The 12,719-nt window shown below is 42.5% G+C and overlaps 1 protein-coding gene across 4 annotated transcripts in view; it reads left to right on the plus strand.

Annotated features, from left to right (window-relative positions):
- vps13d (vacuolar protein sorting 13 homolog D) overlaps positions 1–11,146 on the plus strand; it is a 60,545-nt gene extending 49,399 nt beyond the window's left edge. For 3 of the 4 annotated variants that reach the window (XM_074643041.1, XM_074643039.1, XM_074643040.1), the window contains 18 exons: positions 547–670; positions 943–1,178; positions 1,291–1,393; positions 1,799–1,956; positions 2,096–2,204; positions 2,771–2,941; positions 3,340–3,444; positions 3,626–3,775; positions 4,267–4,416; positions 4,519–4,615; positions 4,729–4,877; positions 5,495–5,629; positions 7,183–7,350; positions 7,737–7,869; positions 7,992–8,187; positions 8,674–8,805; positions 9,002–9,242; positions 10,102–11,146. In XM_074643041.1, coding sequence (XP_074499142.1) covers positions 547–670; positions 943–1,178; positions 1,291–1,393; positions 1,799–1,956; positions 2,096–2,204; positions 2,771–2,941; positions 3,340–3,444; positions 3,626–3,775; positions 4,267–4,416; positions 4,519–4,615; positions 4,729–4,877; positions 5,495–5,629; positions 7,183–7,350; positions 7,737–7,869; positions 7,992–8,187; positions 8,674–8,805; positions 9,002–9,242; positions 10,102–10,233 — 2,689 coding nt within the window. In that variant the 3' untranslated portion in view covers positions 10,234–11,146. Of the gene's footprint in view, positions 1–546; positions 671–942; positions 1,179–1,290; positions 1,394–1,796; positions 1,957–2,095; positions 2,205–2,770; positions 2,942–3,339; positions 3,445–3,625; positions 3,776–4,266; positions 4,417–4,518; positions 4,616–4,728; positions 4,878–5,494; positions 5,630–7,182; positions 7,351–7,736; positions 7,870–7,991; positions 8,188–8,673; positions 8,806–9,001; positions 9,243–10,101 lie in introns of those variants that run through there. The other variant, XR_012594880.1, reaches the window with a different exon arrangement.
- Positions 11,147–12,719: the final 1,573 nt, after the last annotated feature.

Genomic DNA, 12,719 nt, shown 5'->3' on the forward strand with positions numbered 1-12,719 from the left:
TTTGAGTATTCCGTTAAATTAATAAGTCTGTTAATTTACGCATTCACACATCAGGAGTTTTTTCATTTGCCAGCTGTTCTTCCTGCATTTTGCAGTTTCCACTCTGTTGCTTTTAGTCTGGATTAAGTGTTTAACTTCTTCATATTCATCTAATATTATAGTTTGCCCCTTTCATAGCCAGAATGAGAAACCCTGGGTTGATTTCGTACCACCTTCGTAGGTCCACTTAGTGGGATCTCGTTTATTAAGGTTAGTTAAGCCAGATAACGACAAGATACCCTGGCTATGTTGAAATGGCTTTGTAGTACAGGCCGCTGGTCCTTGCATTGTGACACATGCCACTCTTCATCGCCCACAGAAGAATATTGTGATTATTATTTATTGTGTAATACCTTATATCTGCCTGTATGTATGTGCCACTGACGCTGCATCCTGGGCATTTTTTTCCCATGCTGTACCAAAAACAAATTCCACTGACAAATTCGGATCGTGTGGTTACTGAAGTGAAGTATGTGACAGGTTTTAAATGGATCTTGGTTTGAACAGGGACACGATAGGGAACTGTTTCTTCCTGCGTACAGAGATCACCCTGAAGGGTGCCACCTACCAGATCTCCTTCTCTGACGCTGATCAGCTGCCTCCACCCTTCCGCATCGACAACATCTCTGAGGTAAGACACCGTCGTTCAGCAGCATGACCTGTTACTAAAGGGTGGACATAATTACTCCTGCGCCCGAATTCCTTTCTTCATGAATGAATTGTTTTAACGGGGATAACAGTGTACACTTTCAGACGGTCTCAACCCTTGAAGACACTCATGGAGTTTCATTCTGCTGTGCACACGGAGAGTGTAACAGAAGTAGTTATGAGCTGTGAAGAATGAAAAAAGAGAGCTCAAGAGTTCAAGTTAATAAATAAATTCCATTGTTTGAATTCCTTCAGGTGCCTATCCAGTTCTGGCAGCATGGCGTGGCTGACCTTCGACTGCACACCGAGGTGAAGGCGGGCGCAGTGCTGGACTACGCCTGCGACGAGCCCACACTGCCCCCCTACCTCACACTGACCGTGAAGGGAGCCGGATCCTCAGAGGTCACATCCGACATGAACTTCTTCAGAGAATACAACAAGCTCTACTACGAGAACTTCATCTACATCGCAGCCACGTACACTTTCTCACCGTAAGGACCGACCGCACGACTAACTAACAATAACATCCTTATATAGCATTGTGTTGTCTCGCATATAAAAGTTAAAATCGTACAGGTAAGCAGCGTCATTTTGTCGATGCAGGAATGTTGAGAAGAGACCTGTTGGGAAGAAGCGTATGGTGAGCTGCGCTGAACTGGTTCTCGATGTGGACACCAAGACTCAACGGGTCATCCTGAAAAAAAAGGTACTTGTTTTAGTTTAAAATGTCTCCAAATAAACAAACAGACTTTATTGCAAAGTAGAAAGGTTCGATGGCCACAGCCAGGAATGACTTCCTGTGGCGCTCTGTGTTGTATCTCGGTGGAATGAGTCTGACACTGAATGTACGTCTGTGCTTTAATAGCACATCATGGGATGGGTTGAAGACATTGTCATTGTACATGTGATTGTAAACTGAATATCTGACTGTCACCTTGGGCTCTTGGAAATGATGATTAGCAATTTTATCACAATTGTCTGGCATTTTATAGATTTACTAGATTATCGAGAAAAAAACGGTATTATACACTATTATTCATTAGTTGATGGAAAAAGCATGGAGAAGTCCATTAATGAATGTGTGGTAACATGTACTTTGGTTGTTGTGCAGGAGCCGGGGAAGCGCTCCCAGCTGTGGAGGATGACCGGGACTGGCATGCTGTGTCACGAAGGCTCATCTCCACCGCAGAGCAAGCCGGCGCAGCCGCGCCCTCTGGACTCCTCTTTGGTGCTGGATATCGCCGGGCTCGCAGCTGTTAGCGACAACAGGTTTGTACCGCCTGCAGCTGTAGTGAGTCTATAAGCTCAACGCTTCTCTCAGGAGTCATTTACAGTCGGTTGTGCACATCTGTCATGGAAGATTGGATGTGAGAGGTGTCTCTTTCTCTCACCCGTTCGTCTCTCCCAGTTTTGAGCCGTTGATGCTGAGGAGGCCGGACTCACGCCGCAGCACCACCCAGACGTGGTACTTCAGCTCCGGCATGCTGACCTGCGGCCTTCCCCGGCTGGTAGTACAGGTGAGTACAACCGAGCTGCTGTATGTTGATACGTCTTTGATGTGGAATTTGAAAAATGTGCTTATTTTGAGGAACTCTAGAAGTTCGGAGTCCTGAGATGTTAGTGTTGGTGCAGTTGACACTAGGGCTGTGTGTAGTATTGGCAAGAATCTGGGGATACGATACGTATCATGATGCAGGGGTTATAATTCAATATATTGCGATACTGTAAGTAAGACGATATATATTGCGATCTTTTAAATCTAATTTTAGGAAACTTTTATGCAATCAGAAGAGTGGGATTTGCATCTGCATTTATCACAGTCCCTGTAACATCAAACATCACAGCACTATTTTGAGAGGGCAGATACTCTGAGAGGGTACATCTCTTTGCAACTGAAACAAAGTAGTGACTGAGTTCATCTTTGCATGTAAACTATTAATAAATAAAGTGTATTTGAGAATCGATACAGTATCACAGAACATAATATTGCGTTATTTTAAGTTTTCGATATTTTATTACACCTTGAGTTGACGCTCACATGCTGTATGTGTTTTGTTTTTGATGTATGACTTGTACCCTTCAGGTGAAGAGCGGGGTGGCAGGTCTGTATGATGGAGTAGAGGTGGTGCTGGGACCAGACTCGGGGCTGCAGGAGCCTGGCCCCGAGCAGCAGTTCATCAACCAGAAGATGAGACCTGGTTCTGGCGTGCTGTCGGTCCAGGTGCTGCCAGACGGACCCACACGTGTCCTGCAGGTGAGAACGAAAGCCAGTAAAACTCCTTTTATTTCATCTGGCTGACCTTTTTTCAAAGGCTGCACGGCGGTGGTGCAGTGGTTAGCACACGCATTCCTTCATTTAGCACATAGATTTCAAAAGTGGCAGATCAAATTTCTGAGTGGCAGACAAAAAAAGAATACTGTAAAAAGTTAATTTCAGACCCGGTCTACTTCTATATATTACACAGTTTGATTACACATTCTCTCTCTAGGTTTTCTCTGCTTGTGTTCATACTCTGTAAATCAGATAACCACTTCTTCAGAATGTAAAAGATCTCCAGTGCTCTGATAACATCTGATCATATCTACTTTTCATTAACTGTGATGGTGAACCTCATCATTTCTGCTCACAGACGTTTGTTTGTCTGTTTGTAGATCAGTGACTTCAACCAGAGGAGAATGATCCGGAGCTCATCCAGCACAGAACAGGAAAAGGGAAAAGAGGATGTAAAGAAGAAGGAGCCTGAGCAGGAGCTGGAGGTACATGCTCCATAGTCTGTCACTGACATTCATGCCTGGCAAAAACATGACATTCATTCATTCATTAATTCAGTCTATTTTAGATCACATCTGTTCCTCATTTTATTTGTTATGTTTAAAAAAAAACATCTGTATCTGGCACCAGGTGCTGAAGCAGTTCCACTATAATCTTCATTCACAGGTGTTGGTGAACTTGGAGGAAGGTCTGGGTGTGTCTCTGGTCAACAAGGTTCCCGAGGAGCTTGTGTTCACTACACTGTCTGGTATAGATGTCCACTTCACCCGCACTGCTACCAACGAGGTGTTGGAGCTCAGCATTCAGAACATCCAGGTGAGCTCACCACAGCTACAGTACGGGAACATTCAATATCCAAGTTCAAGTTCAGATTTTCTTTGTATAACACCATGTCATACAGCGGCAGATCAAGGTGCTTCACATGATAATTCAGGGTTTCCAAGGGCCTTTAAAAACAAAACTTCAATTCAATTATTTGAAATTTAGGCCTAAAAAGGTCTAAAATTGTCTTAAAGGTGCTCTACACAATATCCAGAGCATTAATAAAGCAGCAAAACAGCTATTAGCAATGTAAAGATATAGTGGAGTAATGTCTACCTGAGCAGAGAATGAAGCCGCTCTCCCTCTGTGTGTGTTATAATCCGAGCTTCTCGTTGCTTTCCTAAGCAAAAAAAGACTTTTCGACCGCAGTCAATGCTTTATCATTTGTTGGTGTCTGTCGCCATCTAGTGGCTGAATCAAGTTAAGACTGTATTCTAGTGGAGAGTGTTGTGTGAATACTCGGTCTGTCATGTTCTGGTCATCAGGTGGACAACCAGCTCCTGGGTACCACCCAGCCTGTGATGCTGTGTGTGACTCCCAGCTCCAATGACGGCAGCGTCAACGACAGCGGCCCGGCCCTGCAGGTCAACTCGGTCAAAGTTCCCAGCAGCCTCATGCTCACTGATCTCTTCAAGGTGAGAGTCACACCCCAGACATTTCCAGACATTTCTAATGTGCCAGAGGATACTAGATACTAGAATCAGGTGACTCATGATGTAACCTCGATGTGTTCACAGCACCTCATGGTGACGGCCCGGCGCTTCACAGTCATCATCGAGGAGAAACTGCTGCTCAAGCTGCTCAGCTTCTTTGGATACGGACAGACAGAAACCGGTGGGTCATTGGTTGAATGTCATTGTTAATATTTGCGTGATGCTGTGAGTAAGAAGGTCGTTTTTGCTTTAAAGTTAAAAAAAAAAAAAAAAACATAACTGTAATGAATACAGAGCTGGAGAAGTTGGACGAAAGCATCCACGAGAAGCCCAACGAGGACGCAGGACCTCCCAAACGTTACTACTTTGAGAACCTGAAGATCAGCCTCCCTCAGGTCAAACTGAGTGTCTTCACCTCTCACAAGCTGCCTCCTGATCTCAAGGTAACCTAACATGACTTAACATCGTTCTCTTTGAAGCCCCACTTCATAAATCTGCACTTATGCGCTTATGCAAAATATAACGTCACCTTTGATGAAAGAGCAACATGTCAGCTTCTATCAGGGTTCCAACGCTGTATGGAAAAGTATCATCAGATTCTCTGTATTAAAGCTGAAGTAGGCGAGATTGGAACAAATATATGATTAGAAAAAAAAGTTATTTTTATAAAACGGTCGCTGTATCATGTCAAGCAAAGCAATAGTTCATAGTTCAATTGTTTATTTTTTTTTCAGATGTTCAGAGCTGGAGTCAGGACGTGGTTAGCCTAGCTTAGCATAAAGACGGGGGGAAACAGCTCCCACTAAAAACACACAATTAATATCAATAAAAGTGTTAAAAGTGAGCATTAAGATGTGGTTGCAGATAGTCTGAGAAATACATACTGTACATAAAAGGCAAATTAAATAGATTAAAGGATTCAGCTGAACTGAAAACCAGTAAATTCAACATGATATTCAGCTCTAACCATTTCCAGGCACTAGAAATGTCACTTGCTCAAAAATCTGCTGCTCTGCCCGCCCATGTCTCCTCACATGGATGTTTTATATTGTCACTGTAGGCTCTGAAAGGCACCCTGGGCCTTCCTCTGGTTCGCTTTGAAGACGCTGTCATCAACATGTACCCGTTCACCAGAGTGCACCCTTACGAGACCCAGGAGATCATCATCAACGACATCCTCAAGCACTTCAGAGAGGTAAGCTGGTTTGGAAATGCTGCTTTGAACTCAATGGCCTGAAGTCTAGTTTGAAAAGGTCTTAACATTATCAGAAATTACACAATGCATATTCACCGCAGGTCGTTTGTATTTTTTTAAGGGCTGTCAATCGATTAATATATTTAATCGCGGATTAATCACACGATTGTCCATGATTAATCCATTCATTTAATCTTTATTTAAATCTCGAGGAATCATCGAGGGCATCCCCTCATTTTCAATAATGTCCAGAGTACAATGACACAGAATGAACAATAAAACAAAATTAATACTCACAGAACATAATTTACGAAATATAAGAAGCCAATAGAACAATGTTAAATAACAGTTACATTCAAGAGCGGAGTAGTTTGTAATCATGGATTCAATTAAAATCACCTGTAGGTACAAATGTGTTTAATCACACAATTGTTTTTATCTGTTCAAAATGTACCTTAAAGGGAGATTCATCAAGTATTTAATACTCTTATCAACATGGGAGTGGGCAAATATGATTACTTTATGCAAATGTATGTATACATGTATAATTGGAAATCAATTAACAACACAAAACAATGACAAATGTCATCCATTTAGCATAAAAACATATGCTCGTATCATAACATGGCAAACTGCAGCCCAACAGGCAACAACAGCTGTCAGTGTGTCAGTGTGCTGACTTGACTATGACTTGCCCTAAAACTGCATGTGATTATCATAAAGTGGGCATGTTTGTAAAGGGGAGACTCGTCGATACCCATAGAACCCATTTACATTCACACATTTTGAGGGCAGAGGTCAAGGGACCCCTTTGAAAATGACCATGTCAGTTTAGAGCGTTATTTAGGGCAACAAGCTAGCATGACATGGTTGGTACCAATGGATTCATTAGGTTTTTCTAGTTTCATATGATACCTGTATCTTCACACTAGCTTTAAAACTGAGCCGCTACAACCTCAAAATCGCAAGTTGCGTCGATGCATTAAAGACATTAGTGGCATTAAATCAAATTTGCATTAATGCGTTATTATCGCGTTAAGCCCTACAATTTTTCTCTTCTATCTTTTTTACATTCCAGATTCATGTCCTAATATCCATAATGTATATTCATACTTTTAATCATGCAATTGCGTGAATCTGTTTATATGAATAGGTCCAATTTATACATTTTCCACATGTACAAACTCTTCCTTCCAGATGCACACTAATTTTGCTCCCTCATATCTGTGAACTCGTCTGGCCAGCGACGGGTCTGATGTTTTTTCCCTGCTTGTTTGTCCATGAGAAAATCAATAAAAGACTACGCTACACTACAGTATTTTTTGTAGCCAATCAAACATTATGCTGTGCATCTAATCGCTGCCTCATGAGGAAATAGATGGAATGACGTGTGCATATTAGAAGTATACATACTCTTCATTATGTTTTTGCAAAGTAAAGATAATTCCCATCACCTATTAGCTGCTACAGTACATGGACAGATGTCACATATACAGGTGTGTCGCTGTCCGGTTGGTGTCGGCTCATTACTGTGTGGTGTTTCCTGTCTGTAGGAGCTGATCAGCCAGGCAGCTCAGATCCTGGGCTCGGTGGACTTCCTGGGAAACCCCATGGGCCTCCTCAACGACGTCACTGAGGGCGTGTCTGAGCTCATCAAGTACGGCAACGTGGGCGGTCTCATACGCAACGTGACCCACGGTGTGTCCAACTCTGCTGCCAAGGTACACCTCTGCTTAGCTGTGTGTATAAGCGACTCTTTGGTTGTTTGGCTGCTTTTGTGCTGCTCTTTATATGTGTTCTATATTTACTGTGATACAACATTATTTTCTGTTCACACAGGTGCATCACAAAAAATATTTAATTTTAATGTATTGCTTGGCTGTTGCATTGTTTGTATCATATTGTACAGGTGTCCCCCTTCTGAATATACACATGAGCATAAGCCCGTAATGAAGCGTATTAGTAAAAGCCATACTTGCCAGTGAGAGGGCGATGAAAAACGAGAGTCTCCCGGAAAAATCGGGAGGGTTGGCAAGTATGCATGTGAGAATTGTAATAGTGGAAGAAGCCACGTAGTGTGAACATCTCCCTGTTCTCTGTGTGTCAGTTTGCAGGGACTTTATCAGACGGGCTGGGGAAGACCATGGACAACCGGCACCAGAGCGAGCGAGAGTACATCAGATACCATGGGGCCACCAGTGGAGAGCACCTGGTAGCAGGGATCCATGGACTGGCTCATGGTACAACCTGGGTTCAATTTCTGTGTCTGGTTACAGCGGTTGAAGTACAGCATGTATTGTGCATGAGAAGCTGGACCCCCTCAGTGATCGCAGTCTTTCTCTTCCCCCCCTCTCTCCCCCAGGTATCATCGGAGGCATGACGAGCATCATCACTTCCACAGTGGAGGGCGTGAAGACGGAGGGTGGAGTCAGCGGCTTCTTCTCAGGCCTGGGTAAAGGACTGGTCGGCACAGTGACCAAACCGGTGGCAGGAGCTCTGGACTTCGCCTCAGAGACGGCACAGACGGTCCGGGACATGGCTAGTCTCAGCAACCACAGGTGGGCTGAGTCTATTACCTGAATTACGTGACTCCATCTTCTGCATTGTACTGAGTCAAAGAAGTTTTCAGAGCGCTGTATTTGCTGTAGCATGTGATAACATATATGCAAGTGAATTGACAAACCTGTATGTGACTGGATTTGTTTTTTTGCTTTAAAATGCTGATCTTGTGACAAAAACAGGGAAATTAATCTCCACTTCTGAGTGTGCTTGAGTGTCGAAACACAATCATAAAAACTAGGGGTGGGAAAAAAAAAAATCCCCTATGTATCGAGATTATTTTTTTACAATTTTGAAATAAATGTTTTAATGCCAGAATCGATATATTTGCTTCATTTGAGTCTATGCAGAGGTAGAAGGAAGTTACCGCTTTAATTGTTGTAGTCTGAGTAACGTGACGTAACATCCGTTCCGTATCCGTCAACCAAAACAAACCACGGCGAGTACTGTGTGTGAAGTGTTTGTGTTCTTGCTGTGTTGGTCAGGCTCGGTGTGCAGCGGGTCAGGAAGCCTCGCTGCTGTAAAGGACCTCAGGGTCTGCTGCCTCGACACTCGGCCACACAGGCCGACGGTCAGGAGCAGCTCTTCCGCCTCACTGACAACATCCACTCTGAGTTGTGAGTCTCACTCATTTCACTACATTCTCCCACAGTGCGTGCGTGCGTGCGTGCGTGCGTGCGTGCGTGCGTGCGTGCGTGCGTGCGTGCGTGCGTGCGTGCGTGCGTGCGTGCGTGCATGCGTGCGTCTAATACCCCGATTACCTTCAGTTCCATCAGACTGACAGTTTGTCTTCTGTCTTGTTTCCCACACCAGCTTCATCGCCGTGGAGCCCATCGACAGCTACTGCGTCCTCATCTCCTCCAAAGTGGTCTACTTCCTGAGGCCGGGAGACTATGTGGACCGCGAGGCCATCTTCCTGGAGGTCAAGTACGACGACCTCTACCACTGTCTGGTCTCTAAGGACCATGGGAAGGTATATGTGCAGCTCACCAAGAAGGCTGAGAGCACCAGCAGTGGCGTGGCAATTCCTGGCCCCTCCCACCAGAAACCCATGGTGAGACACTCGTCTGATTACTCACTTCCCTCTACTGGAATCTCTCCATGCAGCTAGTTCTGGTGTTATTTGTCCAGGTTCTGAGATCTTGTGCGTCAACCCCAATACTACGACGGAGTACTAGGGCCACATTGAGGGGAGAAAAATCGGAGATTTAGAGAATAAAGTAATAATATTACGAGAAAAAAAGTCGGAATTAATGAGAATAAAATCATACTATTTCAAGAAAAAAAAGTCATAATATTACGAGAATAAAGTCATAACTTTACGAGAAAAAAGTCGTAATATTACAAACTAAAGTATAACTTCACAAGATGCTCCACATTCCTCATTTTCTGCTCTATTTTCCCCTCTTTATTCTCATGATACGACTTTTTTTCTAGTAAACATATGACTTTATTCTCATAATATTAAGATTTATTCTCATAATATTAAGACTTTATTTTCATAATATTAAGACTTTATTCTCACAATATTAAGACTTTATTTCTCGTAAACCTATGACTATAATCTCATAATATTATGACTTTATTCTCATAATATTTTTTTTCCCCCTCAACGTGGCCCTAATATTCTGTCGTACAATACAATGCAGTTGAATGGAATTTAGTTTTTGCCACCTTGAAAAAATGCAAAAGTTACGTTTAAGAAATTCAAAAGGAATGTGTTTCTCCAGAAACCGTCAGCAGGCAGGTTTCTATCCAAATGTATCACAAGTTTTAAAAATTTCACGAAATGGGCAAAAGAAAACACAAATGAAAGCTTGTTTCCATCCAGTAACGCGATTATTTCCTCTCCGTCTGTCTGTCTGATCCCAGCATTTCCACTCTGATAATAATCCTGTAACAATCCTCCACAGGTCCATGTGAAGAATGAGAGTCTCGCCATCAAAATCTCTCAAGAAATCAACTATGCCAAGAGTCTGTACTACGAGCAGCAGCTCATGCTGCCTGCCAGTGAGAACGAAGACTGCTTACTGCTCGAATCCTGATCACGCGACTTCTCTCCGAAGGTCTCTGAAGGATCGCGTACTTTTCTTAAATCCTGTGAAGGTTGATGGCTCTTATTGATTTTTGTAGGCCTCGGTATTTTAAAAGTGTTTGAAGTAAAGGGAATAGCCAGACACCTGTGCACTTGGTTTAGTCACATGACCCGATGTTTGGCAAAGCACATACATGCACATGACATAAAAACATATGCAAGGCAGTGTAAGTTTGACTGTATATGTAGAAAACACTGGTTCTCTGTGTTTATATGACTGACATCCTACAGGTGTTCTATATGTTTGTGAATAGACAGAAATGTAAATAGAGCTACATACCAATATTATAAACTAGTGTACATACTGTATTAATTATAAAGTATGGATAATAACAACTGAAGCTGATAATGTGAAATGTAACAAAACTGCCTTTGCAACTCTATTTTGTGTATAAGAGACTATTAGTTTGAGGGGGAGGGGGGGCGGGGAGGGTAATTGCACTGACACAGGGAGGGAAGGGACCTGCGGCCCCCCCTGATTCACACACACTGAAGCTGCCTGTCGTTGTCTCTGCCTTTTACAATCACAGACCTCCAGGTCTGACGTGTCTCTACTTTTATTTAACAACCCTTTTTTTAAATGAGCCCGGTTCTTTCTACCCAGAGTTCTCCTCTAAAGGACAGTGTGCACTTCCTTCTAACCAGGCTTCACTTGTTGAAGAGTGTTGGTTTTGGTTTGGTGTCAGATGAGATTTTTCTTGAGCTGAGTTTGAGTTGTGTGTTGTGGAGGAAGAGGAGGAGGAGGAGGATTGGGGTTTCGGGACAGGCCTGTCAGAGAGGTAGTGGACTGCGGTGGATATGTGATCCTGTAAAATAACTTTCACATAACTGGACACTGCTTCAAATAAAGCACCACAACTGCAGCCCGTCACTGTGTGAGACTTTTTATTTCCAAACTTGAATGTACAGTTAACCCTTCTGAGAGACACATAGACCCATCTTTTTTAAGGGGGGGTACAGGGGGTCTTTAGGGGGAGATAGCAAGACAGCAAGACAGCAGTAGATGTCACATAGAAGTGGTGTACATCATCTTAAAGCTGGGAACCTCATAAATGAGAAATAAACACTAATTAATTATTTAAAATAAACTGTAAAAGTGTATAAGGGTTTAGAATGTGATGATAGAAGTATATGATGTTCATCCCCATGCTCTATTATGTCTCAAGAGTTATTGCAGCAATTTTTGGGATGATACCATTTGTTACACAGATTTGGTGTTAAATTTAACCATTTTTTTCCACTCTAGAATTGATAAAAATGATCAATAATCCCTCCTAAATACCACATTGAGACACCAATACCTTAAGGAACACCATAGAAAAAGCCGTGCTGTGATTTGGTTTAAAAGACTTGACATTTGGAGATTTCTGCAAGAATTGTATTTTTTAACGATTGGATGGCGAGCACTTCTGTTGTGTAAACTGCTCAGAAACCCCCTTATTGTCAATCTAGCTAGGAAAGCCATCCATCCTCTGAATGATCTAGGTCTCTAGTTTGTGGCTGTAAAGTTTCATGAGGCAGTGATTATCATAGAGGTCACCACAGGTTACCTTACATTTTATAAAGTAAGGTCAAATTAAAAAAAAAAATGGCCTCACTACAATGAAATGACTACTATGGGGACTCACACCATCACACATGAATACAGGTGGGCTCATTGGAATCACAAGAGTCAGCTTTACAGTGATACCCAATTTATGCAATTCAAGACTGTTTAGGGACCCCAGGATGCAGAAATATTCAAATACACCATTTTAGAATAGGAGAAAATAACACATTTATACTGCATTCAAAAAACTGCATGTGATTATCATAGAGTGGGCATGTCTGTAACTCGTGGGTACCCATAGAACCCATTTTCATTCACATATCTTGAGGTCAGAGGTCAAGGGACCCCTTTGAAAATGGCCATGCCAGTTTTTAATCGCCAAAATATAGTGTAAATTTGGAGCAGTATTTAACCTCTTTCTCGACAAGCTAGTTTGACATGGTGCGTTATTACGCGTTGCGTGCTACAGCAATTCAGACGTGTGTCCGAGCAGTTCCGAACACACATACAGACATTTTCTACACTTAGAGTTGAATGTTTGTTTGCCTTGTTCAGGTTTGTTTTTAGCTGTACTTCTATTTCTGTGTAACTACATTGAGAGCAATGAAAACCAGAGTCAAATTCCTTATATGTGTACACATACTTGGCCCATAAAGCTGATTCTGATGATTGATGTACAGTTTAGGAGGCAGTATGAGTGTAGACACACATAATTCACTAACAACACAATGGAGGTTTATGTTTTCAGTTTTTATTCCAGAGGATATATTATATAACAATCAGTGTCACGTTGTTTTATAGGGCTTACACCAATGTTAGCTTCTCCAACAGGCTAACCTCACCTATACTTAATGTGACATTAACCAGGTTGTATGTTTTAGGTAGTT

This window comes from Sebastes fasciatus, chromosome 8, assembly GCF_043250625.1.
Source record: "Sebastes fasciatus isolate fSebFas1 chromosome 8, fSebFas1.pri, whole genome shotgun sequence".
Classification (NCBI taxonomy): Eukaryota; Metazoa; Chordata; class Actinopteri; order Perciformes; family Sebastidae; genus Sebastes; species Sebastes fasciatus.